Source organism: Girardinichthys multiradiatus, chromosome 6, assembly GCF_021462225.1.
Source record: "Girardinichthys multiradiatus isolate DD_20200921_A chromosome 6, DD_fGirMul_XY1, whole genome shotgun sequence".
Taxonomy (NCBI): domain Eukaryota; kingdom Metazoa; phylum Chordata; class Actinopteri; order Cyprinodontiformes; family Goodeidae; genus Girardinichthys; species Girardinichthys multiradiatus.
The window spans coordinates 37,964,678-37,985,710 of NC_061799.1; the positions used below are offsets into that span (position 1 = coordinate 37,964,678).

Consider the following 21,033-nt stretch of genomic DNA (forward strand, 5'->3'; position numbering starts at 1 on the left):
TAATCACAGTACACATACCCTAGTACGTACAAAGAATTAAGCAACATAGGAATATAGCTGGCTTAGACTGGGTGAATTTTGATTTGAATTAAATGGTACTTTTAATAAGGCATGCTGATGTCATGTTTTATTGTCAACTAGGACATTTCTCTACTGTTCAGTAGTCTTACATTATTTAAGTGACTGCAGAGATCTGGGCCACAATTACAAAACTACACTGCAGTAATTAACAATACTGTGAAAACAGAGCAATTACAATAATTCACAAGGTGATCATATTAACACACTATTTGTAAAATTAAAATTATTAATATTCATTAACATAATAAAACTACAGACGGCTCTAATTCTGTACATAGCCAGCTGGATGGGGGGATGATTACTTCTCGGGCAAAAATACTCGAGAAGTAATCATCATTATCTTCATGTGAAGAGTTCTACATGTGTACAGAGTGCCTGCACATCTTTTTCCAAACATATTTGTCCTGCAGTTCATAAATATTAATTTGAGTCATGAACTAGAATAAGGCAGGTGAAGAAAATGAATAACCCACATAGAAGAAGTTATTTAAAAAGTAAGTTTGGAAGAACCTCGTTTTCAGAAAGGTTCCTTAGCTTACTTATGGACACTGAGAAGTGTGGCAACTCTGAAATAACAGAACATTCTCACTCCTGCCTGCCCTTTTTTGGCACTTTCCTAACCTCCACGTGACTTGAAAAGTTATGTCAGCCAGAGCTACACTTCAGTGTCAGAGCCTTTACCAACTCTGGGAGAATGTTATCCAGGCACAGCACCTTGTCACTAAGGAGCTTCTTAACTTGCTCTGATGCTCTGCCTCTTCTGTCAGAGGATGTGTTGGTGGGATTCAGGAGTTCCTCAGTGTGCTCTCTTTACTGCCAAAAGATATCAATCTGAATCAACAGTTTATCTCCCTTGGTGAATAGACCTTGGGCCAAGACTTTCTTTCCTTTCTTGAATTCCCTGACAGTTAAACAGAAAGTTACATTTGAAAAACTGCAGCTCTCCTGACACCAATGTTTATTTGCAGCTTTAGAAGGCTCACTATCCAGTGACAAGTGGATAATTGACATATTTAGTAGGGTGTAACAAGATCTTGTGGCACATGTGAAGAAAGGCAGTAATCAGAGGATGTCTTCCAGATGGAATTGTTAATAATTTACATGAGTAAACAAGATGAAGAGAAGAGGAATGTAAATAAAATCAACGTTAGCAGTGGCCAACCTTGATTTCAAAATAGGATGACATTTTAGAGAACTACTCACAGGCATTTTGTGGCTGTAGAATTCCTATATTTCGTCTGTCTCTTCATGTAATCCCAGACAGATTCAATGATATTGGGATAATGGCTCTTTGAGGACTATATAATCTCTTATAGGATTCCTTGTTCTGCATAGCACTAGAGATAGTTCTTCATGAAATCAGCTCTATATTTGGGGTCATTGTCTTACAGACTACATTCAGGGACCTCCCTGATGGAATTGCATGATGATGAGCATGGCTTTATTTCTCACCATGGACAACAGCATTAATTCTGACCAAACTTGCCAGGAACCTCAACCATGCCTTACTGTTGCCAGAAAACACAAATTATGGCACTGCTCTTCTGGAATTGGTGGACAAACCAATTTCAGCTCCATTTGAATATTTCAGATTTTGACTCAGTCCAGAGCACCAGTTAACATTTTCTGCACTGCAGTTCCTTTTGTCTTGTACATAATTAAGTCACTTGGCCTTCCTTCCATGACACCGGTATGGCTTTTTGGCTGCAACTCTTTCATGAAGACCACTTTTTGACAGATGTCTTCAAACAATAGATGGGTCCCATTGGTTTCTGAGACCTTTGCTAAAGGCCATTTTGGGCATCTTCTGATTCTGAAAGGAAATAGGTTTGATGTATTTTCATCTGCTGCACTAACTTTCCTTGGATGACCATTGCATTTACAGCCCTCAGCAATGCACCATTTCTTTGTGCTTCTTGAAAAGAGTTCAAAAAGCACATCTGGAAAGGTGATCGTGCTTTAAAATCTTTTGTGTTAGAGATCTTGTTTTTTACTGTTGTGCTTAGTCTTGCTATGATGTATGACCGGTGACATTAAACTCTCTTCCACAACCTCATCTTAGTAATAGAAATTGGTATTTTCTCACCCAAACAACAACGGTAATAAACCTATTTATGAAATCTGTGATCATTAGCACCTGCTTGGTAAAATTGGTTATAAGACACCTGACTAGAATCCTGCACTTTTGTAAGTGTACCTATAAGAATTGATGATAATTGAAGACAAAAAGGTACAAACACCAAATATTTGTATAATTTGAAAATGTATTAAAATTGCTCTTGTTGCATTATGTAAATTGTTAAAAACAGTTATTATTCATATTTTTAAAACCTGCCTAAAACTTTGCACAGCCGTTTATAGTTCCATGTTTCTCGTCAAAGTGAAGTCTGCCTCATCAATAGTCATCTTGTTGCTGTCAGCAACAATGTAACTTGTTGCTGACAGATAAGAATAAATCAAATAAGTTTGACACCCCATTGTTTCTATGTTTGACACACTTATTATGTAGTAAGCATGGAACTAACTCTTCAGCTGTCCTGTTGTCTTGACATAATAGATTAGTAAAGACGGGCTGGCCAGAGACACTGTTACATAGGCTCCGAAGAAGTCCCAATCATTTGTTTGGTAGCATTTCTGGCACCAGGTAGACGAAAGTGTAACAAAGTGATAGACAAGAAAGGAGTGATTTATTGCATTATCGAGTTGTCACAAATGGCTAACCGTTAGCAGCTAACGGTGCTATAGTTGGCATCTACTTTGTACCTTTTTATTGGCACTAAACCATTGTTTTTTGGATGGTCTTGGATGCAATTTTTTTTCAAATCTCCAGTTGAAAATGAACCTGAATGAATATTTTTACACTAAACAGAGTTTTGTTTTGGTATTGCCAAAATTGTAACCTGCATAAAACCTGGAATACATGTTCAAGTCAAACCAACAATTAGACAATTTGTGAAATCTTGGTTCTATTTGTAAAAACAAATAAAAAATTCAGATTTCTTATTTTCCCCTAAAAGTTGTTAAAATCTTTATATTTTTCTTTATCATGAAACCTGTGTAGGTAAAAAAGAGACAACTTTATGCTTCTTAATATGTTGCAATATGTCTTCTATCTTGAATTTACATTTGTAAAAATTATTTTGCATATAAGATTGTCTGAGTAGCCCCTCCTAGACAGTCTTTGGTGGGATCACTGAAATACATGATATCTGATATCATATTGCGCTAATCTGTTAAATATGCATACAGATAAGCCATTGTTGTTTTGAGATCCTAGGATCTTTTTGAACTAATTTTCATTTGTCCTCTGAACATTTTGATACATCTGGGATAAAACTACCTACGCATAGGCAGCTCTAACTGTAGCTGAGTATAAACTGCTTGTTAAAAGTTTTAGAATGCCTTTCTCATTTAATGGGTTTCTTTAGGTTTATGACTGTTTACATTGTACGTATTCTCAATGAAGGCATCAAAACAGTGAATAAACACATATGCAATTATGTAGCAAACCAAAAATTTTATTGTAAAATAACTTTATATATGTTATATTTTAGAATGTTTAAAGTAGCCGCCGTTTGCTGTAATGACTGAAATATTAACCTTTGGCTGTCTCTCAATGAACGTCTGGGAACGTCTTTCAAGACTCTTTGGAAAACTGTTTCAGGTGACCAGCTCATGAAGCTCATGGAGAGAACGCCAAGAGATCAAAGAAGTCATCAAAGCAAAGGACGGATTTTGTAAAAATCTAAAATATAAGAATGTTGAAAGTTATTTAACACTTTTTGTTTACTACATAATTCTATGTGTGTTCATTCATAGTTTTGTTGCCTTTGGTGAGAATCTACAATGTAAACAGTCATGAAAATAAAGAGACCCATTAAGTAAGAAAAGTGTTCTAAAACGTTTGACCCGTACTGTATGTATATTAGTGTTTAGTAAACCATAGTGGTCAAACTCTTGTTTGTACAAATAAATTCTTTTATTTTTCTTCAGGCCTCTAATTCATTAATTTTGCATCTTTTATTCCTTTGATTACTAGAAATAATTGCTTCTCCATGTGGAAGTGGTTTGACTCCATGACTCCTATTGCTTTTAGTTTCATGTGATGCGCTCCCTTCTCTGAACTGAAAGGTATTTCTCTGTTTCGCTCTCAATAAGCTGGGTCTGGGTGTGCATGTCGGCTTAAAATGTAAATGTAAATGCAAATGTATGTTTGCTTTTGTGAGCAGGGTGAGGGATTTTCTCTAATTTACCATGATACACCGGACTCATTTTTGCCCTGATTGTCACCCACGGAATTATGGGCATTTAACTCCATTCTGCATGGTACACAGATCATTTCCTTAAAAACTAAACTTTTCAACCCTTACACCTTTTTGCCAAGTTTCTTTTGGTCAAAACTGAACTGAAACCATATCTAAGTTAATTCTCCTCTTTACTCCCTTTGATCTTTGCACCTGCATAAAGCTGTACTTTCTTTCCTTCTGCCATTACAGCATTTATTCCCCCTCTCTTTACCTCGAAGACCTTCTCCGACGCCCAAGGCCAAGCCGTCCTTAGTCCACTGTACGATGCCCGTGTAGTTGAAGACCACGCAGGACAGCACCACCCGTTCCCCCAGAACCACAGACTGGTCAGCCGGCTCCTGGGAGAATCGCACACAGCACACTGCAACAGAAGGAAAAAGAGGGAAATCAATTTTAGGGTCTGTTCATTGCCTCTTGGCCATGAGCTGCCATCCTTTATTATGCTGTATTGAGTTACACACGACCTCTCTGATCTTATTGACTCATGTCTGTCCATATAATGGCTGCTGGGGAAATTTGTTGTGTGCTTTTATTGAGTATATGGTATGTTTATAGTTTATTTTTAGTATGTGTTTTTATCATGGGGGTTCTTCAACATAAACCCCGTCTGAGTGAAGTGCCTGCATACACTGTCTTGCAGAAGTATTCATACTTACATGTTGTAATGTTAAAACCATAAACCTTAGTGTACTTTATTGGGATATTATACAATAGACAAACAAAAACTAGCACGTTTTAGAAGTGGAAAGAAAATCACAACTGTTTTTAAATTTGTTTAGAAGCAAAAATCTTAAAAGTGTCACATGCATTTGTGTTCTAACCCCGCTAACCTGATGCTGGCAAATAAAATCCAACTGCCAATAGAGTCCACGTTGTGTGTGCAATTGCATCCAACTGTTCTGTGAAGTCCTTAGAGGTTTTTGTTTTGCTGAAAACATTGATGCACAAAAGGTATGATATAAACTAAAGAGACAACACGCAACAGTTCAGGGAGTTTTGGAGAAGTTTACAGCAGGATTAGATACAAAAAAAAATATCCCAAGCTCTGAACATCTCTCTGAGCATTTTAAATCCATTAGAATACAGCAGAACTACAAAGCTAGTAAGATATATGACCATCCATCTAAACTCACAGACCTGGCAAGGAGAAATGATACTGGTTGCAAAACATTTGAGACTACTGTGGACGTTTATCTTTCAGTAGGATAACAACCCTAAATGTAGAGCGTGAGCTACAATGGGATGATTTGAATCACAGCATATTAATGTATTAGAATAGACCAGTCAAACTCTAAATCTACTGTAAATCCAGTCGAGAATCTGTGGCAAGTGAAATTTGATCTTCATTGACGCTCTCCATCCAACCTGACTGATCTTGACTCATTATGCATTGAAGGGTGGGCATCAAATTCAGTTTCTAGATCTGTAAAAGTGGCTCTGCAGAGTACTGACTCAGATGGCAGAATACAAGTGCATTCTGCACATTTCAGATTTGTATAAGAAATTCTAAAATCGTGCATCATTTCCTTTCAACCACCCTGTGTTGATTCATCATATAAATTGCAAATAAAATTAAAGTTTGTAGTTGTGAATTTAACAAATGTGTGTTTCTTTAAAGGGTATGTATTATATTGCCGGGAACTGTATGTCCACATACAGTATATAGTATATCAACCAAAGGGATGGACACAGAGGGATTTTTAGATTTTACAAAATAATACCCTATTAATCATTTCAATGTTTTGGCTGCACTTGAAACTCAGTTCCTCGAATTTACATATTTGTCATTCCTCTGTGCCTTCTGGTGCTGCTTTGTCTCTTTTCTGCCCACTTTCCAAGGTTTTCCCTGGACTTTTCAGAAGCTTAAATTTGTGTGTTGGAGTGCGGGCATCTGTGCATGGATGTGTAAGCCAGGTCTTGTTCTGGAGGAACATCATTGCCGAGCTGTGATACAGCTTTTTTCATCACATAGTACAAAGGATTTTGCTTACACACACATGCATTTTCTGGAGCAAAATAAGCCTTTTGGTAATTGCTGCACCACTAAAATACACAAATATAAAAGCTACAAGTGTAGCACTAGCATCCATTAAGGCTCTCGCATAAAAAGAAAGTGTTAAGTGAAGAGGTGAGGCAGTGTTTTCAGCCGTTTGCATCATCAGGTAAAATTGTTTCATATTCCAGAGGAAAGTCTTGCATGAAAGTCTTGCATGTTAATTAAAGCAGAGAGAAAAAGAGAGAGTGGGTGCTGCCTCAGATTACAAATGCACACGCACGGGAATGGGCTCGTCCATGAACACTCAGGCACAACCAGCGATCAATCACATCAAATGAATGCGCTTGTGCACATTAACACACACATCTCACCAACTCACTCTTGACAGAGAGAATACAGGCGTATGTATTCAGTCTTGCAGACACACAGAGTTGGTGTTTGTCTTCCCGTGGGCTACTTTGTTCTTAGATCATGGTTAAAACAATCCTTTTAGCTAATTAAGGCGATAACTTGTTAATAAAGCAGGCTGTGGATCTTAGGGCCACATCTCTGCGGTATTCAGCCACAAAGGTGCAAACAACAGAGAGATTTACTGATTTGTCAGGAGGATTACAGGTGTGCCGCTTGTGTGAATAGTTCATTTACAGAGGGACAGGAATCTTCACAGTTCTCACAAGGAGGGCTTTGATGTTTCTTTGTCTTTGCTTCTGATTTCAAAGGACAACTGCAGTGACTGCATGCTGATATCTGTGTTTTCAATTAAAATTTAGGGCAAAATCTGGTTTAAACCACTTCCTTGTTATTAAAAAATGCTGCTTGGCTTTGCTTAAAGATAAAATCATGAAAGAGAGTTCATATAGTTTCCCTAGTGCATACATACTCTAATTCAGATTAACTTTTTATTGCAGCATTAGAATTAAAATTTTATCTGTAAGATTTCCATTTATTATTGAGAATGCTATAAACAATTTTTGAAATGTCTTTTTAAATTAACAATTAAAACTGTTTATTCTCTTTTTAGGGATGCATGTCCCATTTCATATCAGAAACAAACTTCTTGACTGAATGAAAATCATTTTAAATATATAATCTGTCATGGGTATGAATACGTTTGACCTTAACTGTTAGTAATGCTTACATTCTCTTTTTTTAGTCATGCAGATATTAGTCGAAGCACCATTAATCAGAATTCAACATTTTTGCATGCTATAGACGTGAACCAGTTACCGCTATGAAGGTACACAAGGGTTTTAAATAATTACATTTTTAAAACCTCTTAAAATTATCCTTACCATGGTTAAAATCCTATAGATGAAGGCCTGAGAGAGACCCACAGTTTTCTCCAGCTGTACAGAACAGAGTAGCACCTGTTGCTTTTCGCTGCTGGTCAGCTGACTGAATGAAGGCTCTCACACTTTCCCTAGCAGTCAACAAAGACAAATTTGGCTTGCTGGACACCCTTCAGGTCACAAAAAAACACAAACAGTCATGGTAAAGAAAACGTGTTTGTTATTTAGCCATTTATGGTGAAAAAATTAACAGCTCATCATTTGTGGGTCTGAACATGATGGAATGAAATACTTTTTGTGGAAGAAGGGTATGCTGCTTTTGATGGACCTCAATTCCGTGTCTGTGTATTGGGATGAAGGGTGTAAAATTCACAGTGCCCTGCTGCATCAGAGTGGGTTGGTTACTTTAGTTACTGTCTTAATGTTTTTATCGTCATACCTATTGATCAGGGGGATGATAGTTCATGTCGGGTACACTATCCATAGATGCCCCTAAGTGGTCAAACAAATATTACCTAAATTAGTCAGAAAGCTGGTCAGAGTCCCAACAGATGGAGCTACTCTGACCATTTAAGATCCCAAAATGAGGTAATCTCGTGCTGAGATTACGTAATGTTAATTTTGGGTAATTGTTGCGAGATTTGAGCTCCACTTGCGTTGACTGTATATAAGTGCTGCATTGGTCAGGTATATATGATGTCTTAGAGTTGCAGTGCTCATGCCACCGTATTTATCGTAAAAACATCTGCAGCCAGCCTGACTTTTCTGGTGATCATATTGTTTATGTTATAGTCTTAAATCCAAAGAAAGGCTATGTTGGAGTGTTACCTACTTAAATCTGAGCATTTTCATCCACCATTGAAAAGTACATGAGCAATAGTATTAATTAATTAATTAATTAATTAAAGTAACAGTGTTTTAAAACTACACCTAACAAACTGTGGCAAACTAAAATTGCCCACTGAAGCAAATGAGAATATTAAAATCTAATATGTATTTTTTTCCAAAACATATTAACACTGACAAAGTTGCAGAAGGTACAATGATTTAAAAAAAACACAAGACAAAATATTAAAGTATATAATTTCCTTAGGTAAATTATGAAGCTTACACATTTATCTATAATAAATGTATAGAGACATTTGCTGTTATGGTGAAGTCCCCTTCAGTAGCAACAAGTGTTTCTAAGCAGTGTCATTCAGTCATGTAGCTTGAAGACCTTTAAGCTATTTGCTCTGCGCAGAACAGCCTCAACCCTGAGATGCTGGTGGGATTTCTTAAACAAACAGTTTTTTGCTGAATTAAATTCCTGAATTTACTTCACCTCTAACATTTTCTCAAGCACTAAACAGCCTCTTGTTTTCTATCTGTGATCTTTAGCAAACTGCACTCTGGAAGTCTCATTTATGAAGGTTGGATCCCTGGAAGTCCTTGCAGATCTGCCACACATAGTGTTTTGCTCCTAAAGGCGTCATAAACATTAACATATGAGAGAGGATCCATTACCCTTATAGAACCTATTCCGAAATCTCTTTGTGACCTTCTGGACTATTGCACACCTGCTGTTAGGGTGATCTTTGTTCACTCAAGAGTTTGGGGTAAGGAGGGGGTAAATGAAGGTCTCCCATTCTTTTCATATGCACACAGTCTTCTTAGTAGTTTTGTTGAGTCTGAACTTTCCAGTGAAAATTTTGAAACTTTTTTCAGCAGGATTGGGATTACATTGGCCTTCCTACACATTTTGCATGTCAGAATTCCACAATTTTCCAGTAGCAAATTTCCCACAGTTCTCATTTCTTTTTACCCCCATTTTTTAAGTGTAAATACAATTGTTAACAATTAATTTAAGGCAGATATGAATACAGGGGTTTGGATTCAAATATGGACTGCAAAAATCAAACAATAGAAGGAGGAAAGGAAGGAAATAAGAAAAGTAGGGGTGGATATATGACGGACAGATGGACTGAAATATAGACGGATGGATGGGAACTCTTAGACAATGGAAAGGGAAATAAGTTGTTAAAAAACAAGCATTTTTCCTTACTTTTTTATTCTTTTTTTTCTTTTACTTTCATTTTCCATACTAATCCAGAACAGGAAATAGAAATAAATTTAATTTCTAATTCTTTTGCAAGCTTTTTTGACGGAGGCTTTGTGCAATGCTATTTCAATCTGAAAAGACTCACAAAGAGAGGGATGGCAATTAGAAACGTTTTAATGATGAGAAATTACATGGTTATTTCTTTGGCGCTCGGACCTGGGAGGAAGACATGAATGTTGAGAATGACATGAGCTAAGATGATCATTTGAAAGGCTTAGATTTAAATATGTCTTCCCCCTGATCCGACACTGGTGGTGGATTGGCGGCCAGGGAGCGAGGAAGCCAGGAGTAGATGTGAAGGAAGATGGTGGAGGTGGGGTGGAGCAGGGATGAGCTCAGCTGACAGGCGAAGATGAACATGGTAGAAGCTCCTTTAAAAGCAAGGCGTCGGAAGGTGATTGGATGGAGAATCAGACAGACAGGATGCTGATTGGAAGGCCGGGAGATGCACAGAGAGTCTTTGGAAGGTGGAGGCGGTGAAGGTGAGTCTTTCATTCTGAATTTTCGTCAAAACTCCATATGTCTAAATATTTATCCCAAATAAATGTGTTGTGAAGGGATATGTTTTGATAAATGTCAGTTCTTTATAAAATTCCCTGACCAACATACTTTTGCGAAGTACAAATCAATAAAAAATTGTTATCTTCACAACACAAATAATATCTTTGTAACATTTGATTAAATTTAATGTTATTGAATGAATGAATTTCAACACATTGTATGTTTACATCACAACATACTGTATCCTAAAATCTATTTCAAATATTGATAAATTTTAATTTTTTTTCAATGATATCTAAAACAAATCAGAGACAAAAATAATATATGAGACAAAACAATAAGTAAAGATGTTCACATTCCCCATGGAGAAGCAGAAGAAGAAGAAGCTGCTGAGAAATGATATCCCGCTGATATGTGTGGTTTACATGTGGGTCATGTTCTGCATGATTTATGCAAAATTAACAGCTATTACAAGCACAGGCCTTCTTCTGTGTGTAGAACTCTATACTGAACAGCACGTTTTCTCCTGGGATACACCTCTGTGTGTTCACAGTGTGTTTCAGCGAGAGGAAGGAGAGACAAAAACAAGGAGAAGGGGAAACAAAAATTTCTGTTAGTGTGTTGTGATATTTAACCATAAACTGTGTGTTGGTGTACATTTGTGTGCATGTTGTATTTGGCCTGTCAGCCTAAAGTGGCTACTCAGATCACAGAGGAGAAAGCCACACTGACAGAGAACAGAGATGTAATTAACCCTACGGGAAACCCTCCTGTCCCCTCCTCCCGAAGACACACACACATGCGCGTGCAGACACACACATCTTTTCCTCTTCCCCTTCTCTTGTTTCAGACTACTCTACCCTACTTTATCGTAGGTTTACAGACCACAGTACAGGGCTTTGCAAAAGTATTCATACTACCTAAAATTGCTTAGCAATTTATCACTAGCAATCTTCAAGTTTATACATACAAAGTATTATTCATACAAAGTAACATAAAATTATAAAGTGCAAGGAAAATGATGCATGATTTTGAAAAACCTTTAAAAATAAAGTTCTGAAAATAAAATTCAGTCCAACCAAGTGCCTTCAGCAGCTCCCTAATTAATAATTAGTTTCTATTTAGGCTTATATTTACATACCACTTTTTTTTCTATTTCTTTGTTTCTTCTGTTTTTCTTTTTGATACTTGATTTGATTAATTTATTATAATTTAATAGAGCTCTTGTTTCTATTTTCTTTATTTCTCCAAATCACTTTTCACCCCCATTGTCTGTCTTCCCTTTTGCTGTCTCTTTTAGCCTCATCTTTTCCATTGTTCTCCCCACCTTTTCATTCCAGTATCTGGCCTGAGGGATGATGTTCTCCTCTTACACTCTCATCACATAATGACCCACTGGTACATTAGATGGAGCTGCACAATAAAAACCAGGGTGCCTAATTATATTATCTTCTATAATCACTTTTATTCATTTTTGTCTCATTTTTTCCTCCTCAGGCTAAGCTCTGCTGATGTACCATCAAATGATCCCAATCAGTTCATGTTTAGGTAGAAAATATATGTCTTATTATAAAATTCTTAGTATAGCATTAAATATGAGGTGTAGTACTTGTATTGAAATAGTCATTGAATGGCCTTAAAATCATTGAAAATAAATCCAGCAACAAAGCTCAAACCAAAATGTAAAGAGAAATTTATAGAATAGTTGAAGGTTTTAAAAATAAATCATTTATTGAATCCAAGCAGTCCTATCTAACTATCCCTATCAATTCAAACTTAATCAGTAAGTAAACATCCAACTTTGATGGATGTTAACTTACTAATTGTAACAAAAACAGTCATGTCAGTCATTTTCTACCGCTTATTCCATAGTGGGTCACGGGGGAGCTGGTGCCTATCTCCAGCAGTCTATGGGCGAAAGGCAGGGTAGACCCTGGACAGGTCGCCAGTCCATCGCAGGGCAATAGACATACAACCAAGCACACACTCATTCATACACCTAAGGGCAATTTAGATTGACCAATTAACTTAACAGGCATGTCTTTGGACTGTGGGAGGAAGCCGGAGTAACCGGTGAGAACCCACGCATGCACGGGGAGAACATGCAAACTCCATGCAGAAAGACCCCCGGCCGGGAATCAAACCCAGGACCTTCTTGCTGCAAGGCAACAGTGCTGCCAACTGCGCCATTTAGAATTAATATAAATATATAATATAATTAAACCTAATTAAACTCTGTCAGAAAACTATGAAATGAATAAAGCAGGTAGAGTAATGCAAATATGGAAAAACTTGCAGCAAACTGACAGATCTTAAAATGTTCTCTATAACCTGTCATACAATGTTGATGTTAAGAATTTATTGACTAAGTATGTATTTGGAAATAGTTTTTAGCGTGGCAGGAATGACTGTGCATCTATCTTAATGTTTTAGTGTTCATAAATAATACCTATAACTTGCAGCCAGCTTCAAGTGGAAGGATGCATTTCAGCTGTACTCGAAAGTCGAGATTTTCCCGTTCCAACTTCAAACAAAAACAAAATTACAAAATTCAAACTTGTGAAGTTGAAGGTGTCTCACCAAAACTGACCTCAAAATCCAAAATGGTTTTTTGCACACATAAAGTTGCAGAACGTAAGCTATTTTCTGGCTATCTACTGGCACTGCTAACAGTTTGTTACATTAAATCAGAGACTCACAGTACTGTAGGTCCTCTATGAGTAAATGTCTATGTATGCGTTCCCGTCATTAAATTGTGGAAAACCTTTTGTCTTGAATTGCTAATTGTAGCCTGATCACTGAGCACAACAATTAGCTTTTCAGCTTGCAGTTAAAACACTTTTAAACTACTTTGCCCACAAAATGTTTAAGTGGTTAAACACAAGTTACAGGAACTGTAATGCATAACTTTGCATTCCTTGGACACTTTCTTCCTTACTGCAATTCAATCAGGGCTCGACATTAACACCCGCCAACCCGCCAAATGCCAGTGAATTTTAGCAGTGGCGGGTAACACAACCACTCCGACTAGCCACTTTAGCGGGTTAAATTATATATACAGTTTTTAATTGTAGTTGTCTCAAATGGCATGTGAAATAATAAATAAGTTGAATCGTGACACTAAAACTCCCATGAGCACTGCCTGCATACGGTGTTTGGTCTCTGGTCCATTCATGACCGACGTCGCTTTAGACAAGCGGTCCCTGTGGAGAACACAGTTGTGAAGCAGGGGGCGGTAATGTGGCGTTAATGTTTCTACTTTGTACACTGCCAGTGTTGCCAAGTCCATTTATTATACTTTGGGCTTGTTTTTCTCTAAAGTCGCTTGCAAAAATGTTTAGACTTGGCTTTCTTTCTGAGTGAAACCCCTTGATTATCTCCCAGCTCCCACAATAAAGCAAAACCCGAGTGGTAGATAGTTTGTCCTTTCCACGCCGCTGTTTCCTGGTTATAGCGCCCACCAGAGTTGACTAGGCACACCCCGAACACACTCACGCCAGAACCCAGAGTGACAGGGAAACGAGTGATGAGACAGCGTGAGAATGAGATGCAGTAAATGGGGAAAATATAGAAAGATTTTAATACAGAGTGGGAGAAAGAGAGCGCATTGAAAGACTGCATCTGACCTGAGATGGGAGATGTCTCCCTTCTGATTCCGCAGTATGAAATATGTGCTCACCATGCCTTTTCTTTTAAACAGACTTTAAAGAAAGTTTTTTTTAATGTTTATTGTCATTTTGCTGTTAAGTATTCCAAATGCACTTTTCTTTTGATCGGTTGTTATTCAAAATTTTAAGTTATTCAAAATGTTTTATGGTAAAAGTGTTAATAATAATTTTGTGGTTGCTTTTGTATATTGCCATAATAAATGTATACATTACACTGTTTTACACAGTGGTGTTTAGCCAGTTGGGCTTTTTTTGGGCTTGTTTTGATAGAGCTGGTTGCTTGTTTCTCTCATGAGACCTGGCACCATTGATCACTGCACATTTTCATATAAAAGGAGCTTTACACAGAGCCTTGTCAGAGCTGAATGCTTAATAATGACCCAAAATGGTAAACATTTTATGTAGTCTTTATATGGTTGTGTAAAAGGTTCATTTACAATTAAAATGTTGCAAATCTACTTCAAACTTAAATTCTCAACAACAAAATTGTGGCTGGTGAAAAAGCTGAGTGGCTAGTAACTCTGGAAAACCACTAGCCACAGTGGCTGGTGAGCAAAAAAGTTAATGTCAAGCCCTGACTTCAATTATGAGTTTGGTGCTTTTGTCTCTTGGCTTTAAACATTATACCTGTTTGGTTGGGTTAAGGAAACAAAAGTACAGTTTAAGGGTCAGCCAACATTAATAGTACTAGGAGAAAATAGCATTTAGCATGTAAAGTACACTCTAGACCTGAGAGTTGACGAAAAAAAAAAGACATCAAGGCCTTTTGCCAAACTGTTAGTGTGTAAAGAGTTAAATGTGAGTATTTATTTTTATGTTTTGGAATCAAATAAAATGGGCTCTCTTTGCACTTTAATTTGTGAGGAAAAATATAAAGTAAAAAATGAAAAGTTATTATAATAATTTTGAGATTTATTTAATGTTTTAAACAAACTGCTATTACCTGCCAAAATTTGGCAAGTAAATGTGGTTTCACATTTAACTTCACACATATGCACTTGAGTGACGTGGTATTCTGAACCAATGGGGTTTACTATGATTTTCACACAACCTTTGCATCTAAAACAGCTTCAACTCCTCTTTGAAGGCTTTCTACAAGGTTTAGGATAGTGTTTATGACGATTTGTGACTAATCTTAAAAGAAGTGCCTTTGTGAGGTCAGACAGTGTTGCTGGATGAGAAGGCTTGGCATGCAGTCACCTCTATAAGTCATCCCAATTGGGTTGAGGTCTGAACTCCGTGCATCCAAGTTGAGTTCTTCCAAATCAAACTTACTCATCTATGTCTTTAGAGATCTTTTTTGTGAACTGGTGCGCAGTCAGTTGGAACAGAAGGAAGCCATCACAAAACTGTTCCTACAAAGTTGGGAGCATTACAATTTCTAAAATATCTGGGTATGTAGAAACATTAACCCTTACCCTGAGATCTAGTGAAAGGATCACAGGGTTAGGGTTAATGTGTCTGCATACCCAGACATTTTAGGCCAACATCTGAAAAAAACAGCCGCACAACATAATTCCCCCTCCACCATACTTTACACTTGGCATTATGCAGTCAGACAAGTACCATTTTCCTGGTAACTGCTAAACCTAGACCTCTCCATCTGATTGCCAGATGGAGAAGTGTTATTCACCATGGAACAGGTTTTCACAGCTCTAGATTCCATTGGCAGCCTGGTTTGCATCTGACGTTTTGCATTGCACTTGTTGATGAGAGACTGGAATGAATTTGCTTCTCCAAGGAAATCCATTTTAAAACGTCCTCTATGCACTATTCTTACGCTAATCTGAAGTCAGCATGACGTCTGGAGGTCTAGACATTGACTCCACAGAAAGTTGCCATGTTTTATTTCGCATTAGGGATAATCATTCCACATGCTAACATTCTAGCCATCTAACATTAAAACTACATTCAGACACAACTTCTTTATAATGTTCAACAATTTGGTAACATTAATTTAGTAACTTTTTTTGTTCAAATTAATAAATGTTCTCCTACAGTTTGCTGACCAATCATCTCATCTTTCTTCAGGGACATAGTACTAGTTTCGTTTTTGCTCTTGATGGGATTATACCACCATTAACAATGGCCAATTAAGCCTTTTAACATTACCTCAGATGTGTAATCTTGCATGCAACCATATGTTTTATAGCAAGATCAAAACTTTCATTCTCCTGAGAGAAAATCATTAAAACATTGGCAACAATCAAATAATCATAATGTTCATAAAAAAGATTTGACAGGTGGAGAATAAAAAGCTGCATTTCATGTAGTTCAAATCCAAACTTATCGCTCCTTCTGGAATTCAAGTCATCCGAGTCATGACTGATTGTACCTTATAGTTTGTCTCTATCCCAATACACCACTTGTGTCATGAAGCGACATCTTTGGTCTTTGTTGTGGTCTTGTGTTTTTGACCTTTCATTTAGTTTGGGTTTTGTCTAAGTTCCTTTAGTGGTTTCTTTTCTATTACTTGTTATGGTTTTCTTATGACTATTATTATGTTTGTTGTTATTCTAGCTCCTTTGTCTTCCTTGTAGTTTCTAGTTTAGTTTCCCATTTAGTATATCTGTGTTTATTTATGTTTTGGTATTTGTTCACCTGCGCTCTTTGTCTACTAGGTTATTTTCTCTGTTCCTCCTCGTCCTGGTTCCCTTTCTGTGGTTTAGGTTTTGTTTTTTTACAGTCAGAGTTTCTTTATGGGTTCTTTGTTAATTATTAGGTTTTGGTGTTTCTTCTATTCCCTCTGGTTTCTCAGTTTACTTTAGTTAATGATTATTCTTGGTTCTTATGTCTCTTTTGGTTTATTATCTTCGTCTATAGTTTTGCTTTGATCTGTTTCCCTGAGTTTTCTTGTTTATAGTTTTGTTTTTGTAGTCAAGTTCCTTTGGTTATATTATTATCTAGCGTCCCTCATGTTCCCTTTGTATTCTAGCTTGGTCACCTTAGCAACCATCCAGATTCCCTCAGTTCTCTATAGCCTGGTCCACACCTGATTTCCATTCTCATCTGATTACCTGCCTCAGTTTCTCATTGGTCCATACTCCACTTCCCTCTGTTCATAAGCTCTCTGTTCTTGTTTGTTCCTTGCTGGTTCCTTGGTTCGTTCACCTACCCTCGTCTAAAGCTTTGACTACTATGTTCCTGCAGAGTCAACTCTGTAAGTTTTTGGAGTTTCGACTTGTGTTTTTGTACCTGCAGTGATTTTTGCTACGTTCTTGCTACGTTTGGAAAACCTTTTGAACTTATCTTTGACTAAAAGAAGAAGACTCCTTTAAACATGCAGCTGCTGAGCTCTTGTCTGTGCTTTGGTCACTCTAAACCTCAGAACGCGACAACTTGTCTCTTTTACAAACACAGCATTTAGGTCAAAGTGTGCTTACAAACACTTCACACGTTTTTAGTAAAATCAAGGATGTGAGAAGAAAAGGGAAAACGAAGGCAGCTAAGTGCAGGTCTTAGAATTTATTTCTGTCTTATCCTGGCTGTCTTGCTTAATAAGAAATATACCATGCCAATAGAAATAACAATTCTTCAGTAAAAATACCACCAGTGGTGAAACTCTTATCAGATCTTAACTCTTATGTAGTAACCTTGTAAAACAAGGTAATTGCAAGGTGTTCGAGTACAATCTGCCATCATCTGATTAGACAAGGGAATGCTGTTTCTTTGTCCTCAAAGCAGATCTTCAATATGGTCGTCTGAGGCTTACCATCACTTCCTGAAAGTGAAGCAACCCTATGTCAAAATGAACAGTCAGCCCGTAATGTTTGTAACCCTAAACTTTGGCCGTTCGGACCCTGAAGCAATAATTCTTTGAATCCCCACCCCAAACACCGCCACGCTGACTCTTTCCTTGTATTCAGGGTGCAGCTTTGCCTCTGGGCTGCTCCCGTCTCAACCATCATTCTGACGCAGGAGAGGCCATCTCTATGTGGGCTCATAAGAGTATTGTCTGTGTTAACACGCATGCCTGCATACATTTCTTCTGTGTTTTATGCTGTATATGCCATGTGAATATTTCTGCTATTTCTAAAAAGGCAGCAAAGGGCCAAACGCACATAGAAACAAAAAAAGGTGTTCTTTTCGGCTCGAAAGATTTAATATGAAATAAAACATTTGAAAGTAAAATGTTAGAAAAAATATTCAGAGCATTTTTGACCTTTGTGACTTGCAGATGTACCTAAAGACTGAATTCAGATGATGCAAAAATGTAATAATGAACATCTTTAACAAATCTAATAAAACTCCTTTTCTTTTTTATGTTTGTCTTCTTTTTATGTTTTCAGGAAATAAAAAGTAAACTTTTTTGGCATTCTGAAATCCTCAGAACTTCTGAATTCTTTTTGTTACCTAAATAACTTGGATACAAATGAACTACAACTGTACAAGCACAAAGTGGCGAAGCGGAAAAATTATCAGTACTTGAAGTAGCAGTGAGAATAAACAGCAATTATGCCTTTGCAGAAAATATATTTTCCTGTATATTTTCTTCTTCCGCCTCTACATTTCCTCTGATTTCCTTTTTAAACACCTAATAAAAAAATAGAACAAAATCTGGTCTTCCTCCTACAGTAACAGCTTCCCCACTGAAGAGTGTTTTTGCTAGCGCAACTTGGTATGGAGACGAGATTTTCGGCTGAATAGGTAACTCAGACAGCAGATGTTGCAGCGAACAGTCTCTATGTAGCAGTTCCTTCATAGTGAATGTCACTGGATAGGTTTTAAAACTAAATTTTTGTTAGGGAAACCGTGGATTTGTTAGATCACACTCATATTTATAAATTCTATGGCATTTTGCCCTTTGCAGGGATTATTTAGTGCACATTTTCCTCAATGCAGAAATCATAGATTAGAATATGACAAAATGTTTGCAATTTGAATAATAAATGATTTATTCTCTGTCTGTATAACAAAACAGAGTTGAATCGTTTTTATTTCAAATCCAAAATTATTTCAGAGTGATGTAATCATCTGCCTCGTCACCCTTAAGTAACAGTCATTGCTGCTTTGGATTCACAGCATTCGTTTCCAGAGCATCATCTTCAACTATTTTCCCCTTTTTTTATTTTTGTTATGTACCTTGTTTTTGTGATTGATAGGAGCTGAAATCAAAATTAAATTTTGATCAGTTGTGGAGTCTTATTTTGTACACAATTACTGGCATGAATATATAAATAAAAAACCTGTGATATCAAGGGCAGGGATGCAGAAAGGCAAATTTCATTAAAACATACAAGGTTTTTTTACCCCGAAAGTATTGCGCTGTAAATGTGTTTAACACTTTATGACCTATTTATAATAATTATATAAACTGATTAGGGTAAGCATCATAAATTCATTTATGAAATTAATGCTAAATGTGCAACTTAATATCCAAATAAAACTTGCAAATGTAAGATGTCTACTAATTATAACTTTGTGTATATGGTGTAGCTATTTAATCAGGGTCTGTCTGTCCTCTGCTGCATCAGAGGAAAATGCAAAAAAAAAAGGGCTGTCTTGAGAGAATGTCACAGAATGACAGCAGAGACAGGAGAGATGAATTATGGAAGGAAATCAGATACAGGACTTGTACGTGTAGAGAAAGTTCAAATACATGTTTTGATCTTATAACTTTTTGCACTTTTCTTTAATTTTTTGGCTGTATCTGTCTGATTTACATGTATTTGAAATTCATTCTGAAATACTTAGAAGGGCACTTAAAAAAGACCTTTCTGCCACATTACAAAGCAAAGAGTCGCTCCAGTCATTCACTCACAGAAGTCAGTACTCAACTAATGATAACTGCATCTTTCCTGCAGAGCACAGTTCACTGCTGCCTGTTTTATTTGATGCTATGGGAATATAATTGATGCAACAATTATGCCTCCAAAGCACCCAGCATTTAACGGACAGAGACATGCAGGAGATCAGACAGAGAGACGGAGATGGACGGAGTAGGACCGACGCAGAGGGCCATTCACGAAGATTGTCACTGAGTGTTCCACTTCTCGTGGTGTTTCTTGTAAACAGAAGCTCCATGATTTCCCAGCTTCCCCTTGCCACACAGCACAGCTTTTATTTCCTCTCACAAACACTTCCAACAGGACAGAGGAGCGGTGTGATGCCGACCAAAGAGCAGATGCTGACCCAGGCAGTTATTGGAAGTCTCTCTCTCTCTCTCTCTCTCTCTCTCTCTCTCTCACTCACACACATAAACACACATGCACACACACACCAGGGGAAGTTAGCAGCATTTATATGCAGAAAAACAGTAGCACACAGAGACTGTTAGGTTGTCCATATAAGATTCAAAAGCACATCCATAGAGATGCACGCCCACATTTCAAAACTGTAGCTGCCATAAAAAACCAAACTGCAGCAAACATTTCTATGCTCAACACCAGAAATTCTTTAAAATATTTGTGCACACACACATACACACATGTAAACAACTACACTTTGAAAATCACACCATGAAGACATAACAGCTGTTTTTCTTTTTTTTCAACTCTTTGCTTTGAGACAAAAAAATGTTTTTTATTTACAGATCCACCAACATGAATTTGAGGATCACCAACTTGAAAAACGCTGACAATACAGCAAGCTACTAATGACAGTTATTTTTTTTAAGTTTCCTTGGTTGTTTGGACCACCAGTTTTCCTGTTATTTTTTTTAAAGCTATATTATAAACAGAAATAAGCAGCAGACTTTTGTTTTTCTTCGCATAATCTTTTCATTGCCGGTAAACAAACAAATAGTAAAATAAAGCAATCTAGGTTAGGTCTAGGTAAATCTACCTGACAAGTCCAGTAACTTTTAAAAATGCTACATTGCACATTTATTTTTGCTTTTCATATTGCAAGGACCAAATCTTGGTTCTTTCCTAATACTATTTAAAGTTCTGATAATTATGTTTAACTTTTCTTTTTAATCACTAACGTTGACAAAACAAAATCAAGATTAGGAACATTTTAATGCAGCTGTGCTTCATGTAACTTTCCTCTGCATGCACATAAAATGTTTTTTATGTTCAGAATAGTAGCATATTTAAAGAAAATCAGGCAACTTTTAAACAAACTAATAGGAGTGAAACAAGAACATTTT

General features: G+C 36.9%; 1 protein-coding gene across 2 annotated transcripts in view; it reads right to left on the minus strand.

Moving 5' to 3' along the window:
• kirrel1b (kirre like nephrin family adhesion molecule 1b) overlaps positions 1-21,033 on the minus strand; it is a 124,255-nt gene that overhangs the window by 44,251 nt on the left and 58,971 nt on the right. For both annotated transcript variants that reach the window (XM_047367574.1, XM_047367575.1), the window contains exon 2: positions 4,600-4,749. In XM_047367574.1, the coding sequence (XP_047223530.1) occupies positions 4,600-4,749 (150 nt within the window). The remainder of the gene's footprint in view (positions 1-4,599; positions 4,750-21,033) is intronic.